The following is a 22,963-nucleotide window of genomic DNA, read 5'->3' as shown; positions in this document are numbered from 1 at the left end:
GTCTTATCACTGAAAAAATTTTAGCATGAAAATAAAGACTAAAAAGCATACATGACATGAATCTAGCACATAAACAGAAAGATAGAATGAAACATGAAAATAAAGACTACAAAGCATACATGATAAGTTATAATACCTCCTTAAATGTAATCTTTCCTCTTCTCTCTACATCAAGAAACGTGAAGATTTGCACCACATATTAAAAGTGGGTTATGTTGAATTCCTAACGATATTCACGCAAATGAATGGAATAAGGCCCAGAGTCTGATTCAGAATTTTATATTTGCATAACCAATATAATAGCCTATGAACTAGATATAGAATTAGACCATTATCATTACTTGCAAAAATCATAGTACCTTTTCTGACACAGAGCAATCTTCAGGTCATGACCTGAAGATTATGAAGTTATAGAAGAATGACGTACCTATTAAACATACCCGTACAAAGTAGAGATTTTGATGGCAATATGTCAAAAGAGTGCAGCCCATGTTCATATTCAGTAGCTTTGAAAGCTGACTTCATTGTTCTTAAATCAATCGAGTGAAGAGAGGTACTTGAAGCAACATAAAACAGAGACTCAAAGCATTTAATTGATACAGGAGCACCAGACACAGATGTCATTCCAACACCCCATGATGATTGAGAAGAAGATGATGCAGTTGAATCCCAAACTCTTATCTGTACTAATTTACAAAACCAATATCTCAGTGCAAACTGAAAAACTTATATTGCATAAATCACAGGAAGGTGATTAAATGATGCAACTCAATTGACAAAATCAACTTTGGATCCTTTGCAACAGTGAAAAGAAGAGAAGGTTTATGCCTGAAAAAAATTGCAGAGCAAGAACATAATCAATGTATTGCACATTAGAAGGTTCATGCTATATGAACCTAAATAATCATGGTATAAGTATATTAATAAGACTTATTGATTTTAAGTTTTTAACAAAAGGAGTTTAAACTCTTAACTAAAGTGATATTTGATCATGGAGGTCGGATCACAAGCAGCAGTCCTTAATCTGATGAATCAGGACTTTTTTTAAGCTTGATCTTTTTTATGGAACCAACAAATAAGTGACAAGTAATGTGAATAAAATATCATACCATGCAACTGACATTAAGATGACATTTGTTTCATGGCAGCCTTCAAGTTTTGCTCATTCTTCCTAGTAGAAATAAGGACCATAAACGCACTATACCATCTTCTCCACCACTGGCAAAAACTTTGCTAGTTTCATCACCGAGCAATTTGTCAGAGAAAGCGGTTATTTAACCCACTGAGAATTTTGAACATGATCATTGCAAAAAATCCTTAAACATTATAGATAATAAACACTTCCACATCATATGATAGTAACACTTAGAGGAGAATCTCACTGGACCAATCATCTTATGGTATAGATAAGAAATTTAAGACGCGGGCGAATAGTGTGATCACAACTTGATGTCACCAGAACACTTTCACTTTTTTCGTCGTCACTTTGTAAATTAGATGCTTCACCGAGTGAATAAAGTCTGCGACCAGATCATCAAGCATTGAATTAAAATGACACTTTCAATTCAGCAGTAAATACTGTTACTAGCAGCTCAGAGAATAGTCCTTGGATAATTTTATTTCCTTACAGGAACATAACAGATCAACTACACTAAGATTTATGTAAAAGAAGTCATTTTTTTATGATTTCCTTTGACAAAGTTCTAACAATTAAAACTTTAAAAAACAAAAATGGACTGCTATAGTACAGTAACTAAGATATACATAATCTTTGACGCTACTTACCTCATACATGTGATCTTTGCATTATGATCATTTAAAGGGACAAGGGAATCTTCCCCTCTTATTAAGCTATCAACCTTCAATGTTTGTATTGCGGATCCCTGCATACATAATACATCAATTCTGATGAGATAAAAGTTAAGAATCAGCAGATGTGCATAGACTAAAAAATATGCAGGATCTATTCCAATGTAATAGATTAGATCAATATTCTTCTACATTGACCTCTTAAAATGATAAGATGGTATACTTTGATTTCAGTTTACTTGGTTAGAATAATAAGCCATAGATCCTGTTTGAGTGTTTGCATTCTTCTGCTATAAAATTTACTATTTGCTGACAAAAATAACTCCTATTGGTTCTGGAAGTCGTTTAACAGAACTTCAATATGTAAAGTTAATAAATCTGAAGAAGTATTATTGCACTATAATTATGAGTATGCTACACTGGTGACAGTCCAAGGTTTTCAACTTCAGATTCAAGCTATGTTTATATTTTCTTGCGTAGAAAATCATACTACCAAGCAGCACAAGTCATCAATCCATTTCAAAATACGAGAGATATAGAACAGTAGTATTGGTACCTGCGAGCATAAAATGTTGTTTCTCTGCAGCAATACATGGCTGAACGGTTTTGCATCAGCACGAAAGTCATCAATTAAAGGATAGGAAAACATAAACTGCTGAACTGCAGAATGTCTTGCTAAATATGCTTCCCTCCTCGTTGATGATTGTGAAGATCCAGACATCTTCTGTTTGAGCCATTTCTCAGTACAAGGATCCGAATTCAAAACAAATATTCCATTCCAGAATTGAACAAAGACCTAAAGAAGAACTATTAAGAACTAAGAAATATCTTGTATCGATTCCATGCAAAAGTTCAATCATGTAGTATCACAAGGTTGTCAGTTTTACATCAAAGAATGTTGCTAAGACGAAATCAATTCAGCGTCAAGACTGCAAGAATAGAGCAATCAAATTTTCATGACATACAAGAATACGTAGCACCAAACCATCCAAGCAAAGCAAAACAAATGATCCGTCTAATCCGGAGGAATCATATACTGAATTTCACCTGAAGTGATTGTAGAACTTAAAAATCAGGTGAAAATGCTGACCTGAAGAGGCGGTTCCAGATAGGATCGGAGTAGGCGACTCTGTTGAAGAACTTGAAGGTCATGGCCATGTTAGTAATGTTAAGTTTACAAAGTATATATTTGCATGACCAAGATAATAGCCTATCAACTAGATCAAATATTATTACTGACAAACAGGTGATTCATTGCAATGTCGAAGTTATTATGATTTTGATTTCCTTTTGTAAAATTGTATTGCTGGGAGAGCAGAATTAGGGCAGAACCTTAAGGAGGGACAATCAGGTGCACATTAAGATCATGTCCAAGCAATTTGCTAGCCAACAGTTGCAATTACCCTCTGTTGTGATTAAACGCCCAATACCAAAACCCTAATTCTGAATACTACCTAAATAAATAAGAACTCGATGCAATTAGAATTAAAACTAGGCAAATCTTACGCCTTAACACAAAAACAGAGTCTGAGATATAGAATTAACCTGACAACTTTGTTGTTCCTCTCAACTTCGCTAACTTCGGCGAAGAAGCTTTTGAGAAGCAAATCGTCCCTTTTTGTCGCTTCTCCCATCTCCCTCTCCCAATCTCTCCCTAGCCTCCCTTCGAGTTTCGGCAATCCGCCCGATAGAATTGGGAACCTGAACTGCCAGATTTGAGGGACCCGAAAACAAATAAGTGAAGCTCCATTGAATCTGAATCCTCCGCAATTTTGCTACCTAATTTCAAATAAGCGCCAAAAAAACAAAGGAGAATGGGGCGTTGAACAAGTACCGAGAATGGTGAAGACAAGCTACCAACAATGTTGAAGCAAAGGAGAATGGTGCTTTGAAGGAGAAAGGAGAAGGCGGGAGGTTGAAGGAAACGAAATAATTAAGCGCCAAAAGATGCGCTCATTTTTTGGGTTTTTAGAAAAAGAAAATTTAAAAACAAATACTCCCGTATAAATAAGCCCGGAGATGATGTTAACATAAAACCCGGATGTTAAAATAGGAGATGCGGCAAAATTTTAGGGGGGACTTTAGAGGCCGGATATAACAAAAAAACAACACGCCCAGGCTCTTAAGCTGATTACATAAAGGTGGTATCTATGTTTTTAGCCCGAACATAAACAAATATATCCGGGCAGATAGGTTGCACCTATAAAACAACCCTATCCGATTGTGTCTATTGTAACAATTAATCCCGGATAGTTATAGTCCGGGCTATAAGTCACGGGCTAAAATGCATTTTGTGTAGTAGTGTGTTCTGTCCCTTAAGATATGTGCATTTCTTCCCCTTACATGCGCTTTAATACTCTTGATGAGCACTTCACATTGCATCACATCTCAAGCCTGAGCTTACTTCTTCCAAATAAAAGTAAATCAGCGCCAAATGGCCAAGCGCATGATGAATGAAGTCTCTCATACAGCCTAGAAGCCAAGCACAACTTGCTTATATCTAGTGCAATCCGGCTAGGTGATATTCACAGTGAAGTAGAGTCAGTTGAAGTCATTCAGCAGAAGCTTTTATCATACATATATATTTTTGTCTCTCTTCGAAAGCGCGAGCTAGATATCGGTGCAAAAATCATATGGAAATCATAATTCCAAGGCACTCAGTCGGCGAAGACATGCGAATTAATTCCAGACATTTGGTAAAAGATGGGGACATATTGAGGAAGATGGTTGAGTTGATGCTCTTATGTTCTTTCTTATTATATTGTGTGCGTATTTGCTAGAAGTGTTAGGATACCAGCTATAAAAGGTGTAAGGATGATTATATATACTAAGTATGCGTTTGTTTGATTATAGTCGTGCTTAAATGATCTTTGATTGATTTTGCTTGACCGTGAGTTGAGCTTGACTGTATGAATTTTTCGATGATGCCAAAAGGGGCCGGGAAATATAGAGGTTTGATCCGGTGAAGGATTGAGGTAGAATACTCTTTCTGTTGTTGAAATTAAGAAGATTTTAGACTGGCTTGGTCTAAGGGAGGACAAAGGTATACTTGCTAAGTGTTTTTAGCCAAAATATTTGAGCTCATTTGTTATATCTGTAGTACTTGATTAAGCTAAATGGAATATCTATATCTTAACCTCAGTACGCTTTGAAAAAGCGGGACATTGTTGGTTTGAGATAGATGTGGAATGAGCTAGCTAAACCTTTCCACTTGTTTTGATGATAACACGCTCAAGTATTTGATGTTATTTGTGTGTTTTAAGCTAACCAGGTATAGTTGGAGGGATTTTAGGTATAGCTTATGATTGTGACCATTGAGGGTCTAGCTTAAGGTCTAGCTGGGAAAGCTGAATCTCGCCAAGACGTAATAAGAGTTTAAGTGAAGAAATAAGAAGATGGAAGGTCTAGCTTTAAGCGAGCAAGTGTCGCTATAAAGCTAGAGGATCGCGCTTCTGCAGAAAAGAGAGAAGATACAAGTAATTGGATTAAAGAGTGTCCACGGGTAAAATCATAGGTGTGTGCTTAGAAGATTTGGTCCAAGGAAGGGAAGGTCGGTGAAGCTACAGCTTAAGGGAAATGAGGACACTGGAGGTTGTTAGGATTTCTACTTTTGGATAGTGGATGAATGGGGATCGCCAAGCTGGACAAATCAAGAGCAGCGCTGAGGCACGGATTGCCAACATGGAAGCTAGAAGATCATGCTGAAGAAGCACAAAGCGATATGCGTGATGCATTTCAAGAGTGAAGATGATCACGCGGATCGCTGAGGTGGTTGTTATCAAATGCAGCAAGATATAGCTAGTTTAAGGGTTGTAAGTTAGAATTACTATATAAGGCGTGCATAGGAGTGTTGTTAGGCATGTTTTAAGCGTCACGAGCTGAAGAGCAAAGCGATTAAGCTAGAGAGAAAGCTAGAGGAAAGCTACATAGAGCTTAAGTTAGTGTGAGCAAATCTATAACCTAAAACACTTAGGAGCTTGATAGAGAGAAATTACTTGTATGAGTTGAACGAAACTTATATTTTAAGAGAGAGTTGCACGAAGCTACTAGTAGCTTAAGTGTGTAATTTCTTTTGATATAATACAAGTTAGTGCTGAGTTTCATCCCGGGGACTTATTAGAAGCATAGGGTTCTCACCTTGGTAAATCTTTGCACGAGTCAAGCATCTTTAAATCATTTTAATTGTGCTTAATTGTAGATAATCTCTATTCTGAAATCTAACTCTAACTTCTATAGCTACATGAGTTGAATTTGAGATTACCACAAGTTCACAAGTTATAAATCGTCAATCCTACATAAAATTGTACCTAAGAATGAAAACAAAAGAAAATTCAAGGTTTATTGATTATATATAGAAGAATCATAAGATAAAAAATGATGGTTTGAATAATTTTCCTTTAGGTTTATTCTAGATAACAAAACAGTGCACGACTTAAAATGAGTTTACATTAAAGGTTCACAATTTAATAAGAATTGGTCATAAATCTAAACATCAAGGTTCGCGTATTCTAATAGATGATTCATTCGAAGAAGGAATACAATTAATAACTTTCATTGCGATTAGTGGGAGGTTGACAGACTTCGTGAATAAGATTCAATCATGTGTATAAAATGTCCTTGAATTTATGCAACAGGTACGTGAAATTAACTAAGATGAATAAAGATTTCATACATAAGAACATTGGTACTGTAAGTAGCATCAAAAGAGACAACATCACCAAACATAGAGTAATACTTATGACATATATTGTTAGTCCAAAACAAACGTGTCAAACGGTCATCAAAGTTTGCATCGTATTCGAAGAAGTGTGCATGTCAAACCTCCTTGTTCAGAAACTTGTTGATTGTCATATGAGCATCAGAATCCCTAGTGTATGCCAACATATCACTTTTGTTAATTCTTGACATGAAAGGTTGAAGCACGCACTTGATGATAGTTGTCTACAATCTCTTTCAAGATGTGATGAGACCTCACCAGTCCATTACTGGCTTTTTGACGATCCATAACAAATTTATTGTGCCCACTTTTTATCTTCCTACTTGACCTCATAAATTTCTTATCTTTGGCTAAAACATATACATTAGTATGGTGCTCTTCAAGTGAAACGTACTTATAAAAGTCAGAACTGATTTCAAGACAAATCGTAATATAAGCTAGACAACCAAACCTGAAAGTGCCACGACTGTGGTATTTAGGCTTCTGAAGAACCTCTTTATAACCTTATTCATTGCTAATAACCCTCCTAGGGTAATAATTTGACATTCTTATACCAAGAAATACGACGCATAACATAACTGGAAGAACATGCGTAGAAGTCATAGAAATTGAGCGCTTCTTCAATTGTCTTTAATTCAATACCATGAAAAGGCTTCAAAGTGACATAAGCGACATGAGTACGATAAATTGTGCTGCTTTGAGACAGATTAAATGATTCATTTGCTTGACTATTATCACAATCCAATTTATCAAATCCATATGCACTGTAAAACTGAGAAGAATAAGATTTATTCTCACTCGAACCTGCACCATCTGCTAAACATAAAAAATCGGGGATCAACAATCCAGATTGACAAAAAGATTTGGGAACACATGAACCTCTTAGTTACCAATCATGAGCATCATATACAATAATCATGAACCTCCTTGTTTCATTGAAATAACACTGAGCATTACATCAATTTATAAATTCAGTAGAAGTTTCATTTGATTTTACATTTACAATGATCAGACTTCAATATTATTAGTCATTTGTCAGTTGATTCATCTCATTCAATGTTCATACCAGCAAGTTCAATTCAGATCTACCTCACCAAACTTGAAATTTTAACCATTCATACTGAGATAGAATTGAACAAATTGGATGGAAGGGACTTTGTGGTCTACAAATTCTCAAACTTCTGATTATTTTTGTGCTTCAAATCTGCTAGATATCAGGAATTGACTAAACTGGATTAACCAGACTCCAAATTTCTGAAACAAGACAGTACATACAGTAGCAATAAAAACAATAGAAATTAGTCAATTACATATTTGAAACAAAGTCTAAACGCTGGATAGCATAGACTCTAAAGTTGCTCAAAAGGGAATAAAACAAGTTTCCAAAACTAGATTAACTATACTCCAAGTCTCGGAAACAAGGCTACGAACCCTGGATTAACAAGACTACATAGCTGCTCAAAGGGGATAAAATTTGAAGAATACAAATGTAGCTTAATTTAAAAATTAGAAACTAGGTAAACAGAGATTCGAAGAACAACATGAAATCAACTAGGAGGAACAATCAAATAAAAAAAATTGACGAAGATATGTGCCGCTTATCAAAATCCTAGAAAATTAGGGATCTTCAAAGAAGAATTGGTACCTGATGCCATTAAACATGAACATCCGGAAGAATGCGAAATCAAAGCATGAAACTAGACATGAAAAAAGGACGAGAAACAGCAACAATGGCGAGATGCACAAACTCAACGATCGTAGGAAGAAAAATCGCAAGAATCACCGAAAGGGGAAGGAAGAAGGTTGTTGCTGGAGAAAGAATGGTAAAATGACCATTATGCCCACCAACATAAAAAATCAGAATAAGGATCCGGTGTAAACTATCCTTATAGTGTGAAGTGTGAATTTTTTCGGCTACACATATAACACACTAATATTCACATATAGCATGCAATCGTTCAGTTATAAGGGGATAAAAAAATCACCCAGAAAATGTTTAAAAAAATCACCATTAATTACAAAAATGTCACCGCGTGGATTCATTAAAAAACCATCTTTTAATCTCAGCCCTCCATTTTCTAATCTAATGGCTCAACATTCTTCACATTTCACACCATAAGGACATTTCACACCGGAACTCACCTCTAAAAAATCAATTGAATCTAAGCGCGTGTGGGAGGGCATCCGGATGGAGGCAGTTGGACGGATAAGAGTACTAATACATGAGGTTGTATTCATATGAGCCTAACTCCATATATATATATATAATAACATAAAAATATTAAATTGTGATGTGGGTGCCTGTGTGAAGTGCCCTTATGGTGTGAATTTTGAAGAATGTTGAGTCATTAGATTAGAGAAATAGAGGACTGAGATTAAAAGATGGTTTTTTTAATAAATCCACGCGGTGACATCTTTGTAATTAATGGTGAACCTTTTTTTGTTTTTTTAACGTTTTCTAGGTGATTTTTTTTTTCTATTAAAGCTGAACGATTGCGTGTTATATGTGAACATTAGCGTGTTATATGTGTACCAGAGAAACTTCGCACTCCACACCATAAAGACACTTCACACCGAATCCTTATTCTAAAATTTTACGGGAATTTCCTCACTGGTTTACACATCGGGAGCGGGCAAGGGGAGTGAAATGGTGTAGAGACATCTATCCCCGTCCCAATGAAATTAACTTTTATCATCATCCTGGTCTATGTTGAATCCCCATGAACATACTCCTTGATCCCCTATTGTTGACTTATTCAACCCATGTACACCATGAGGTTTCAAACCACCTTCATTTAAGAAAATTCAAAGGCTATGATTCTTTCTTCTTTCTCATGCAAAATAAAATTTCTCACATGAAACTTCTCCTTTCTTTTTCATGAGTGATTTATTATTTTTGTTTTAAGATTTAGTTTGTAAATTTAATAAAATTTAATGACATAGGTTACAAAAACCGTAACTACAATACAACATAAAGCATAAAATGGGCTCAAGACGCGTAATCCCTCGGTCTCAAAATGTTCTTCCTATTTGAATGTGACATATTTTTCTCTTATTATATGTTAACAAAAAATATAAATTTTAGATATTGTTGTAGCACATACTGAGACGAATAATACAGGATCTCCTACAAGGTTGGACGTACATGGGACACAGTGGGGGAGCCCCCACCGGGTTCCATGCATAGAACAATTCTTTTTTTTATTATTATTATTATATACTCCCTCCATTAATTTATAATTGTCAATTTAGAAAAGTTTACATAAATTAAGGGGGAGATTTTTTGACTAGATTACCCTCCTATAAAATGCATGCATGCAAAGGAGTAGAAAAATGAAAAAATAAAAGCAGTAAAGTAAGTAATCGTGGAAAACTTTAACCAAAATATGTATATGGACAATTTGAGATTAACAAGAACAAGAGTCTAAATGGACAATTATAAATAAACGGAAAGAGTACTTTTTTTACAATTAGTTTGGCAAAATTTCATTATTGGATATTTATGTATGTTAAATTGGATCCAATGATCAAATAAAGATGATTTGATCGATTTGTTTATTTTTAAGTCATATTGACTTTCATAGTGAACAATTTATACTTATTTATGGTCTACCTAATAATATTATAATTATTTCCTTTAAAGTACTACAAAAATATTTTCTGCTCTTGCCGGTGACTACAATTAATGAATCCCTAGTGATCTCATTCGATTATATTCCTATTTATACATTAAATGGAATTGAGGAAACCATCTTAAATTATAAATAGTATTTATATTTTTAAGTGAGAAGAACAAATTGGAATAGGAGGAGTTCAAAATAATTGTAAACACATTCCACACATAATTATTATACATATATAGTTAAGAGGCGTGCATTCGTCCAGTGTCAAACATCTGCCCTGTGCACGTACATAGCCCACACACCAACCCGAAAGTCCATCGACCCGTTGTGCACGTACGTTCTGCTCTGCAGCTAGGGCAGGCGCGTGATACGCACGGAACTGAGAGACTTAGGCGGAGTTGATGTAGACGATGCAGATGTTGCGTTAGGAGTATAATAGAATACGCCAAGAGTGTTGTACATCATCTGGCAACTGGGCATGAAGACGTACAACGCAGACGGCCAGTTGCCACAACAAGTGCTTGTGAGCAGCCCGGCCAACTTCAGGCACGACTCGCACTGAGTTGCGTTCAAATCAGGGCTGCACTGCACCAGGCAGTAAACCGTCTCAGTAGCGGACACCACCGCTTCCCCCGTGGCGAACTTGCCTGCTTCACTCGCCGCCTCCATCACCAGATCAGTCATGGTACTGTTGGCCACCGCGGTGAAGCCTGTTGGATCGGTGACATTGGATGTAGTGAATAGAGCAGCTCTCGGGGTTATGGACTCAACCCCCGCCAGCGTCTGGTTCTGGTAGTGCAGAGTGCACTCCTGGAAGAAGACAGCGACCGCCTTTGCTTTGGGGCACTCTATCAAGGCTGCCACCGCAGCCTGCCCCACGCATTCTGAGCAGAGGCTGGAGGGTATGTCCCCGCGGCAATAGTACTGTCCGAACACTTTGTCCGGACCTGTACCTGCGCTGGTGCTGAAGAACATCGTGGTTGAATTGGCTTCATCGATGAGACCTTTGAGTACGGTTACAAGATTGGTTGCGTACTCTTCGGTTGTATAGTTGCCGAATTCGCTTTCGCAGATTGCGAGCGTGTAAGATGGTTCTGTGGGTGGCTGCCCATGTACACCGACACTTAAGACAGCAAGGAAGGCAGCCATTACTAAAGCTTTCGACATGCTCGCACTAGATGAGGTTGAAGCTGATCTTGCTTTCTTGTGGTTTTAAGTTTAATTTCCAGGTGCGGTTGCAAATAGAAATCAAAGGATGCTACTATATATATACTAGTATTCTTCTCATTGTAACATATACAAAAATATATAAATTGTGCTTTGACCCTATCACACTATACGCCAATTCTATTTTTGAAATTGTCGTCTGTGATCCGTTTTTGTAAATTATACACATTGACATCATTCCGAAAGCTTCAACGTTTTATCCCTCATCAGTGGTTTAATCCACTAGGATGATCTAGTCATGAGGATTTAATAAAAATTATATTCATTAATTTAGCTAAGAACGATTATTGTTTTTTGCTACTTTGTATTTTTAACACAAAAAATAGACATGCCAACTAGGTCAAACGTGAAAGATTCAAGTTTATGGTGGTAATGTTCAAATCAAATCATATTCGGATGGTTAAAATTTCAGTTGATTGGGCAGGGTCATAATGAGATTTTGTCTTAGTTGGATTTACTCAACGAGGCTGGATTTGAATCGGAATTGAACCAACAACTATTATTTTTAAAAAGAATAATTAACAACATATTGAGTTCATCGGATTTATTTCAGATTTCGGGTCCGTTCACCTATGCACCATTATCATTTATGCTGGACTTATTTTTAAAAGGGGTTTTGTTACTTTCGGAAATGTGTCAAATAAAATCACATTATAATATACTTATAATTTGTTTTCTCCGAACAACATTATTTCAAATAATGTCCTCATTGGAAAAAAATGACATCATAATGTGCATAGATGAACGGACCCTTCATCATCGTTATACATTGTAAACATTAGCTGGTTGTTAGATTGATGAATGGACATTGGAGAAATTAAGATGAAGAATGAAGATGAAAGCTTGATTGGGTTCGTTAGAAGTCTTATATAAAAGACTTCTGTTTTGTAGAGGAAGACCAAAATACCCATATAACAAAGAAGTAACTCTATTTCTACACCTCTCAAATTGGGGGTGATTCTGTCGACGACAATTTGTCAAGGTAATTGAGTGGTTTTGTGAAGACATTTACATTTTGACGTTGTGTAGTAATATGTATTAGTGAATAGTTTTTGAAATTCAATCTTCATCTCTTAGGCTGCGTTCGGTATGCCTATTTAAGTGATTGAAGTACTCATTTAAGTGAGTTCTTCAATCACCTTGATTGAAGTTGCTTCAACTAGTTGATGAAATCGCGTTCGGGATACATGGTGATTGAAGGTGATTGAAGTTGATTGAAGTTAAGTTGTTTCAATCAATTTTGATCAACCAAGGATACATGGTTGAAGGTGTTTCAACTAGTTTGATTGAACGCAGGAGGTCCAAGTTGCCCCTCAAATTTCATCGATCGTCCTTATTTCTTCATCCTTCTCTGAGAGGTTGTTCTTCGTCGATCGTCCTTATTTCTTCATCCTTCTGAGCTTGTTCTTCGTCCTTGTCTGTTCTTCGTCCCCCCAGTTCGTCTTCGTCCTTCTGAGCTTCGTTCATCGTCCTTGTTTGTTCTTCGTCCTTCTGAGCTTCGTTCTTCCTTCTTCGTCCTTCTGAGCTTCGTTCATCGTCCTTGTTTGTTTTTCGTCCTTCTGAGCTTCGTTCTTCGTTCTTCGTTCTTCGTCCTTCTTCGTCCATTGGAACCCTAATTTCGGTTCTTCTTCGTCTTCTTCGTCCAGGAACAGCCGCTCCCTCGATTTGTCCTAGTTCATCGCCCAGGTAAACCCTCGATTTGTCCTAGTTCAACGCCCAGGTAAACCCAGGTAAACCCTAATTTGGTTCTAATTTGTTTCTTATTCATCTTCTTTAATTTCGGTTCAAGCTTACAGAACTGATTTGCTTCATTTGCTGAACATTGCATTGCATACAAGCTTACAGAACTGATTTGTTGAAAGATATCAAAATGAGATGCAGATGCTGAACATGTACATTTGCTGAACATTGCATTGCATACAAGCGTACAGGGGTGTAGTTCTATCATCAGGAGCGGGAGGCTCTTCAGTGCTGTCCAGGGGTGTAGTTCTATCGTCATCCTCCCCCCCAAGATCGAAGTCACTTTCATTCCCGACGTTGCTCTCAACTTCTGTCCTCGCTTCGTCAGTAGGAATATCCATGTTGTCGCCAGAAGGAGCAACCGCATATTTCCCAGTTGCCGTACTACTAACAAAACACTCATCCCATAAGTCGCTCATCTCCTTCGATGGCGGGTTCTTCTTGAACTGGTGATATTTCTCCTACATTTTTTAGAATAAGAAATTTAGTACTAGTTTACAAAAACATGTACGAGTTTATGCAAGTTTGTACCTTTTTATTCCTTTCCCACCACTCTTCTGTAGCTGTGACCTTGAAGTTGTCCTCATCCCACCCAACACCAGTTATATGGAACCTCAAATTGTACCATGCTGACCATAATGCCTTAAGGTGGTTATGTTTGTTCTTCAATTTTTCATGAGTAATTTCTATACCAGTCTGCTCATGAAAAGAACGAGCAACAACATTCCACAACACTGTCGTAGCAAAACTATTCCTCTTCTGCGTGTCTGCTAATACTCTCAAAAACACAGCCGTATGCCTATCGCTCCACCTAAAAACATCCTTATCGTTTTCCTTTCCTTGAGAACCTTGAGACTTCTTTCCATTACCCCCCATATCAATTCTATCTCAATAAACATAATGAGAAAAACAAGTAGCTAACCTATTAGAATAAATCAGTAGCTAAACAGTTTCATAACAGAAGTCAGTCAAACATAACAAAAGTCAGTCAAACAATTGAACATACTATTGAACAACATGCTACAACTAAACAGCAAAAATATGACAGCAACAACAAAACAACAATATGACAGCAACAATAATCGTAGTAACAACAAAATTCTGTACAACTATATGACAGCAGAAATATGACAGCAGAAATTCGTAGTAACAAGTTCTGAACATAGCTATATGACAGCAGAAATTCTGTACAATTGAACATACTATACAAATTGATATCCATGTTCAACAAAAATTTGTTCAATTCTGTAGAAATTGATATCCATGCCATTTGAAGGAACATTACTGTACAAATTTGAAGGAACATTACTGGGCAACAGTATGTACAAATTGATATCCATGCCATTTGAAGGAACATTACTGGGCAACAGTATGTTCAATTTTGTACAAATTGAACATACTGTACAAATTTGAAGGAACATTACAACGAAAATCTGTACAATTCAGAATTTGAAGGAACAGCAGAGGAATGCATCAATTCGAAGGCACAGCAGAGGAAGGCACTATGGTTACAGGAAGAATTTCTGGTATCCACTACAACCACACACAAGAATTTCTGGTACCCACTATTCTGTACAACCACACACAAGAACAGCAGAGAAATTGAAAGGAACAGCAGAGGAAGGCATCAACTGATATCCACTATGGTTACAGGAAAAAATCGAAAGGAACAGCAGAGGAAGGCATCAACTGATATCCACTATGGTTACAGGAAAAAATCGATCAACAAACTACTGAGGAAGGCATCAATTCGAAGGCATCATTTCGAATCATGAATCGACGAAGTACTTTGAAATCGAACAAGAAATCGAACACAAAGGAGCCAGAAAATCGACGAAGTACTTTGAAATCGAACAAGAAATCGACAGCAGAAATAGAGGAAGAAATCGAACAACGAAGGCATCAATTCGAAACATCAATCGACGAAGTACTGAGAAATCGAACAAGAAATTGAACAAAACGGAGCCAGAGAATGAGGACCAAACCTAGACGACGAGGAGCAATCGACAGTGAAGAAGGAAGGAGAAATATGGCAATAACTGAAGGACACAGACGACGAGGAGCAATCGACGATCTCAGGAACTCACGAACGCAGCATCAACTCAGGAACGAACGCACACACTTGAAGAGAATTAAACCCTAAAAATCAGTTCTATGGTGAAAAATAGTAATAACTTAGAAGTATAGGGATAATTTTGGAAAGTGAAAAGTTATTTCAACTGTTTTCAATCAAATGGTTACGAACGCGTTTTTGTGTTTCAACTGCTTCAATCATCTAGTTTAAACTCTTATTACTTCAACTATTTATTTTTACCCAACTCTTTTCAACTGCTTCAACTCCCTATTTCAACTTCAACTAACTTCAATTTCAATCATACCGGACGCAGCCTTAGTTAAAGCTGTTAGAGTTATTTAAGGATATTAATAACTCATCCTTATTTCTTAGAGTTAATTTGGGATATTGAACCGTCAACTATAACTCCCTATTTTCATGTATATATAGTGGTGTAATCTCTATCATCTAGTATAATCTTTTGATTATCATCTAATATGGTATTAGAGCCTAAAGATCATATTCTTTTTTTTCTCTACCTCCGATGGTTGAAACTACCCCCACAAGCCACAAATCAGCCGAGAAACCCAACCTTTTATCATCGTTCACTTCACCAAGGTGATAAACACATAACCATTCTACAATTCAAAACCAAAAGCATAAAAACACTCTCATCAACTTCCAATGACGATGCTTCCGCTATCAAATCAAGATCAACGTTGTTCGAATACAACAACAAACCTCAGATCGTCTTCGTACGACTGTACCAACCAAAATCAAGATCAATTCATTTCCAAACTCAAGATTGGTTCACTCCAATCAAGCAAAAACCTCAAGCCAACTCCAACAAAACTAAGAACGGCCTGCCCCGTCTCTAACATAACCAAGACCAACGTTGTTTGGCTTCCACAACACCCCAAGATCAGCGTCGTCCCACTTCAAAGATCAGCGTCGTCCCACTTCAACAAATCAAGATTGGCGTCGTCCGACTTCAACAAAACTCAAGATCAATGTCGTTCGACTTCAACAAAACTCAAGATCGGCGTCCTTCGACTTCAACAAAACTCAAGATCGTCGTCCTCCGACTTCAACAACCTCAAGTTCAGCGTCGTCCGACTTCTGACAAACTTTGGATCGGATCACCCCGACTCCATTAAACCCAGGCCCGGTTCAACTCCGTCATCAACAAATCTCATCTCCAAGTAACAACTGCTATATGAGTCGTTTAACTTGCAGGGTGGTATTAGTGAATAACCTTTGAAATTCAATCCTTATCTCTTAGTCAAAGCTGTTAGAATTATTTAAGGATATTATTAACTCATCCTTTTCTCTTAGAGTTAATTTGGGATATTGAACAGTCAACTGTAACTCCCTATTTTCATCATTTCATGTATATATATTGGTGTAATCTCTATCATTTAGTATAATCTTTTGATTATCATCTAATAACATGTGTGAGAGCTATAAGACCTTGGATCAGTTGTATACGAACATAATAACAGTCAATGTCTATGTATTCCGTGCGGTCATGATGTACATGGTTCCTTGCTATTTGAATTGCTAGCAAACAATCACATTTAATAGGCACACGGTGAGGACAAGTAACTTCTAATTCATGAAGAAGGCGTGTATAGCCATTAAAGCTCTGTAGTCACACATATGAGAGAACGGTATTCTGCTTCAGCTAATGATAGTGAAATAGCCAATTGCTTCGTTGATTTCCATGAGATGGATGAACCTTCTTGCATGATTATGTATCCACTTACTGAGTGTCAAGTGCAGGGACATGCTTTCCAATTTGAATCGCAATATTCTTGGAGAGTGATGTCTGGGTTTGCAGAAAGTAATAGGCCATAATTGATTGTTCCTTTGAGACATCTCAGAGTCTGTAGATATCCTTGGAAATGTACTATGGTTGAACTATGCACGTACTGACTCAGATGTTGTACAACATAGGAAACATTAAGTCTTCAATTTCTTATGAAATTCAGTTTACCACCCAATTTTCTAGATGATGTAGCTTCTGGAAGAAACTCTTATTAATGTTGAATCCATCTTTACAGTTGGATCCAAAGGGGTACTTATTGGTGCATTACCTTTAGTGTCAAAGTCCTTCAGAATCTTTGTTATAAATTTCATTCTGGTACTATGATGCCATTACTTGAATGCAGGAATTCAATTCCTATGAAATTACCCAAAGTTCCAAGATCTTTTATCTTCAACTGATTATCCAGATGAGCTTTAATTTGATCAATTGGAAACTAATCATTCCCTGATACGAGATTATCATCTACATACACTACCAATATTGTCATGAGAACCTGATTTCTTATGGAACAAGGAGTAGTCATTTGGAAATTGACTAATTCCTTAAGACAAGAGTGAATAAGACAATTTGGATGTTGTTGATAGGAAGCTTGCCTTAAACCATTCAATGATTTTATTAACACGCAAGCCTTTACTTTTGAAGTAGAAATTCCATGAGGTATCTGTAGGGTCGTCGATGGTATTATATAGGTACGATTATGAGCTTTCATACCTTTGATGCGAAAAACAACCAATAGACACGTAAAAGTTCACAAAACAGTGAGAACTTTTAGTTGGAAATCTGTTAATTAAGTATGTTGTTAAAATTGAATCAACCATATAAGCTATAGGTAATCAAGAATCAACCATTAAATCCATTGCCAGTTCTAGAAAATATTTATGTTTGCGCTCTGCCATTGCATTTTGTTGTGGTGTGTAAGTACAAGAATTCTGATGCATTATACCTTTGGGCACATAACAATCAGTAGCATAAGAGCTACCACACCAAGTTCAAAAGCATTAACACTGAACCATCTTCACAGTACAAGTAAATTGATTTTCATCATCAGTATGAAGTGTTCCAGTGCAGTGGAACAACTAGATTTATTAGGAAAAAGATATATCCACATAATACAAGAAAAGTCATCTATAATATTCAAAATATAGTTGAATACATTATAAGTAATATGTTTGAAAGGACCCCAATAATCTATAAGTAACATTTCAAAACATTATGCTCTAGGGATAAAACTAGATGGAAAAGAGAGCCTCTACAGTTTGGACTTATTACATGTAATACAAGGCATAGAAATAAGAGATTTATCCTGTATATTCACTTATGTTAACTTGTAACCATATCGAGGTTTATGGTTTGTTTGTTCCTGACACTAGCATGCAAATAGTAAGCCTTTGTACTATTCTTGGAAAAGTCATTTAGCAAGACATATATCCATCTTCAGATGATAAAGTGATCATAGAAATTCATTCAATACCTTCTAAATAAAATTTACACAACCATATACTATAAGAATTAACTACTTGAATAACCACAAAAACATCTATTATTGAATTCAATAGTGGTATTAAGCATGTGAATATGATAGGATGTGAAGTAAAAAAAACAAGATAGTATGTTAATTCCGAAATCGGTTCTCCTTACAAGTTGTTTAGCACAACCAGATACTAGTACGATGTAGATGACATCAAGGAATAGATATGCTCAACGAGTAACAATCTAAACCTAGCAACGGAGACAATAGAGATAATAACTAGATGATCAACCTAGAAATCGAATCAATTAACCAATCATATTCAATTAAGCACAAGAGAATAGATAACAAGTGGTTCAATAGGTAAGGAAGCGAATAAGTGACAACGAAATTAAATTGAAAACTTCAACTAGTCTCACTAAGCAATGGAAGCTTAGTTCATCACGTTTTTCACTAAAACTAAGTCTTGGTATGGAGGGAGGATAATACGATTAATGTGAATAAGAAAAGCCTTAACTCCGCTATAGCTTAACCTAAAATCTAAAATAATATAAAATAAAACATAAAATCGGAAATAACAGAAACCAATACAACAAATATAAACATAAAAAAAGTTTGGAATATTCTCGGCTTTGAATCCGACGCAGACGGCGATCGCTGCCTTAAATCCACTTCGGTTCTCTTGGTCTTGAAAAGAGCAGTGATCGCCTCCTAATGGACAGCGATTGCGGTTCTGTTCTCTTCGGCTTCTTCGATCTTCTTTTCTTGGGTCTTCTTGTCTTCATAAAATGGTCTTTAAAGTCTTTGTTCATAATTCACACTTCAATGATATAGCTCGAAAGCTCTGAATGTGCTCCAATGTAATCTAAAATCATACCAAAATACTGCTAAAATCTCGCCTATAGACACGGCACAACTGTGGATATCAATACTCTACCTTGGATATACACCCATATCATGGAGGTCAAAGAAGCAAAAGGTAGTGGCTCGCTCCTCCATCGAAGCCGAATACCGGGACCTCGCCAACACTGCCCTATGGGTTCTCTCCTTATTCAGTAAACTCAAGCTCCAAGTCCTGCATCCAATCCTTTATAGTTGTGACAACATTGCGGCGACATTCTTGAGCCCGAATCCGGTCTTCCACTCTGGCATGAAGCACGTTACTATTGCCTATCATTTCGCCTGTCATCATGTTCAGCAAGGTACTTTATGAGTCTCTCATGTCCTCACGGGTGGTCAGCTAACAAACGTTCTTATCTAAACTATTGCATTGCCCAGAGTTTGATGCCATCATCTTCAAGCTTGGTTGTATCACTCAGTGGTAACATAATACTCAGCTTCCAAATTGTTTACTAGCTCATAGAAAATATTGTATAACTCACGTATGTAACCTTACAATCAATTGCAACATTTATATATATCCACAAAATTATGATGGAAGTGCCTCTAACTCGAACAACAAAGAACAAAACATGAAAGAAATGAAATAAGAAGTAATATTAATTAGTACACCATTTCTCATACATATGGAGGAGACCAACAAAAAATCAGCAAAATGAAAAATAAAAACTCGTTTTATATGAGAGTAACACAAGTTTTTTTTTGGGGTTTTTTGTACTAAAATTATTATCATTCAATTTATATATCAAAACCATTGGTTGATGAGATCAGATTAGATCTGGGCCAAGCGCTGAATATCAATGGGATAAGCATCGGCGGGTGACTCTGCCTTGTAAGACCTTCTTCCTATGATTATATTCGCAGCTTCACTCGGATGGAATGCATCCCAAAATATATACTCGTCTCTGTTCTGGCATGGCGTTTGGTACGGCAGGCAAGTTATCTGCCCGTTGTTCCTCCCTACTCCACAGCAGCCTGCGTTCGTCACCGTAAACCCTGCAATACCCATTCTCCATTTAGGGCACTCAATAAATATGATCGATTAAAGAAAACTAGCTTATGAGAATGTAGGTACCATATTTTGCAGCGTTGTTTGCAATGTCCGAAAACATGTTGTAGCTGTTGATGTAGATGAAGCGACCGTCAGGAAGGTCGTTGTTGAGCTCGTCGACCAAAGATTTGAGCCTGCCATTGAAGATCTGGTTGGCGGAGTTGATCCTCTGGTCACAAGTCTTCCCGTCTGGGCTGCGTTGGGCCAGCTCGTTTGGGCTGCACCCAATCTGGCCCAGCCCAATTAGTGCCACCTTCCTTGCACCGTAACTATACAGGTTCTGCACATTTCAGTTCATAAACAATCAGTCGTTGATCACAGTTTGACTCTAGAGAGATGGATCGATCGATCGATACCCTTATTTGTTGACTGTAGTCTTGGATGAGGACGTCGGCGTACTGGTCAACGGTGTAGCGGTTGCTGGTGGAGTAGTATAGAGGCATGAAGTAGTTGTTGAGGTAGTCGTTGCTGCCGAGCCCCACCGAGTAGATACACTTGCTTAGGTAATTGGCGGCGGAGTCTTCGTCCCCGAGTATGTCCACCACCTGCGACACCGTGTTCTTGTAGTTGCTTACTTGACCGCTAAAGCTGATTCTACCACCCTGCGCGCATTCCATTCAAATATATTAGTATTTAGATAAGTATACTTCAATATGGAGATGAGTGATTAAGTAGGCCGGTACCAATTGCTGGCCGGTTTCTTCACGGATTCCGGCGGCGGCAGAGGCATAGTTGACGCCCCGGAGAATGTCCTGCCCACTGGCCGTAGCGTAGGGTGGTATGTAATCGTCAAAACCCAGGAGCTCCGCTGTATAAACCCAGACACGGCGATGGTGTTAATATTTATTTTTTAAGAGATGGTGATGGTGTTAATATATGCACTGATTGGTTCGTTGCCAAAATAATACAGGAGTTTAATGCAATATGGGCCTGAAATGGATGATAAAGATAAGGTATCTTTGGCTTCGGTTGTCTTTCGAATTTAGGCTTCTTTTTTTTCCCTCTTCATCCTCACTCCTCCGTAGCATCTTTGTTTTAGCAGCAACAAACACAACAATCTAATATAAATTGGTCTTAATGTTTGTATTTTGGTATTATTTTTAAACAAAAGTTTCGTATGTCCATTTTTCTCATGCAGCTAACGCCGAACTATTATATTGTGCTAATTTTAGTTAGTCACCCAAAGTGAGTCATTTGACCAATAGGCATTTCAGAAGTTGTAAATATCTCCACTATCTATAGATATATAACGGCATTTATTGAATTCCTAATAGAGTACTCGATACTAAGGAAAATTCATTTATGAATGTACATGTCTAATTACAGGGATCGATAGTGTCATACAGGTTAGCTAGCTAGCATTCCCTACTAGCATTTATTTTGAAGTTCAAAAAGTGCATGCTAGATATCTACTCTATCATGTATTTTAGTGGCTTCAGAGCCAGAAGCAACAGAAATTGAACTTCACAAGTAGTAACTCATTAATGCAAGAAATGTTCATATACTGACACTCCCCTAACTTTAAAGACAACGGACAGCTCAATTCATTTACTTCCATCAACTACTCATCTAAACTAGCTACCATACAATCAATCCTGAGAGATCTAACCCTAAACACAATTAATACAATGCAAAGCAATGCATGGGGATTAAGTAAAGACAAGGTAGTCTTACTAATGACATCGACGGAGGTTCTGCCGTTGCAGAAGCGTCCGGTGGGGCCGCCGGGAAAGTCGATCCCGTACGGAAGGTAGTTTGCACGTGCAAGGGACGCGATGTTGTTGTTGTTTCCGTTGTCCACCAGAGAATCCCCGAAAATGAAGTAGCATGGTGCGTCTGGATCTCCATGTACGCCACCTGCTAACAACGCCAATGCTACACTATATACTACCACTAAAACGGAGCTCCAACGGCACCGTTTCGTTGTTGTTTGCTGGAGATCTCGGCCATGACAAGACATTTACTTGGTTACGTTTAAAAGGGGAAAAGAAAGGATTGGTGAATAAATGGGTGTGGTATAGTGCACTGAGAGGAGATGAATGGATTGAATTGAGAAGAGAAAGGCAATTGCATGTGAGGTTTATAAAGACTAGAGTAAGGGTTTTTGCATTTAATTTGTTAACGCGGATTTGTTGTGGAAATTGAATACAGAGTTGAACGAGTCTTGCCGTCCTCACCGATCTCTCTCTGCCATAAATTATTGCCTAGGACGAGTCTTTATTTATTGTAATTTGCATATTCTCATAACTTTTACATTTACCTTACTCTTTCTATTGCTATGAAAAAGTTTGTGCAAATTATAGCCACATGGGAGAGTAGGTTTCAAGTTTGAACTAGGGTTATCTATGGGTTGTGTGTACATGTACATAATACAAACAAAACCCAAGAAACCTAGAGTTAGGCCATCGAAATGATCGAGTTAGGTCAACGATAAATTCGTTTAAGTATACATGTACTTCAGCTATATTGGAGAGACACGGGATAGGGAGTTAAGCGTGACTTCGGACCCGACCTTTCTTGGGGGAGACTTGAATTGCATCCTTAGTA

The 22,963-nt window shown here is 37.3% G+C and overlaps 2 protein-coding genes across 2 annotated transcripts; both read right to left on the bottom strand.

Annotated features, from left to right (window-relative positions):
• Positions 1 to 10,500: 10,500 nt before the first annotated feature.
• LOC141248370 (uncharacterized) lies at positions 10,501 to 11,316 on the bottom strand. Its single transcript, XM_073669349.1, has one exon. The coding sequence runs from the start codon at positions 11,314 to 11,316 to the stop codon at positions 10,501 to 10,503; it is 816 nt and encodes a 271-aa protein (XP_073525450.1).
• Positions 11,317 to 20,137: 8,821 nt separating this feature from the next.
• On the bottom strand, positions 20,138 to 22,376 carry LOC141248369 (uncharacterized). Its single transcript, XM_073669348.1, has 5 exons — positions 22,091 to 22,376; positions 21,100 to 21,224; positions 20,773 to 21,018; positions 20,441 to 20,696; positions 20,138 to 20,361 (listed from the first exon to the last, which is right to left on the bottom strand). The coding sequence occupies exons 1-5, from the start codon at positions 22,374 to 22,376 to the stop codon at positions 20,138 to 20,140; spliced, it is 1,137 nt and encodes a 378-aa protein (XP_073525449.1).
• Between the last annotated feature and the right edge of the window lie 587 nt (positions 22,377 to 22,963).

This window comes from Phyllobates terribilis, unplaced genomic scaffold (assembly GCF_046119375.1).
Source record: "Phyllobates terribilis strain yellow unplaced genomic scaffold, ASM4611937v1 Scaffold_3646__1_contigs__length_73414, whole genome shotgun sequence".
Taxonomy (NCBI): Eukaryota; Metazoa; Chordata; class Amphibia; order Anura; family Dendrobatidae; genus Phyllobates; species Phyllobates terribilis.
The sequence above is the reverse complement of the archived record's forward strand: the minus strand, read 5'-3'. Positions and strand labels throughout refer to the sequence as shown.

Coding starts and splice junctions, on each gene's coding strand:
- LOC141248370 (XM_073669349.1), bottom strand. CDS start 11,316: ATGTCGAAAGCTTTAGTAATGGCTGCCTTCCTTGCTGTCTTAAGTGTC.
- LOC141248369 (XM_073669348.1), bottom strand. CDS start 22,376: ATGTCTTGTCATGGCCGAGATCTCCAGCAAACAACAACGAAACGGTGC. Junction 21,225..22,090: donor AACCTCCGTCGATGTCATTA/GTAAGACTACCT, acceptor GGGTTTATACAG/CGGAGCTCCTGGGTTTTGAC. Junction 20,362..20,440: donor AAACAACGCTGCAAAATATG/GTACCTACATTC, acceptor TGGGTATTGCAG/GGTTTACGGTGACGAACGCA.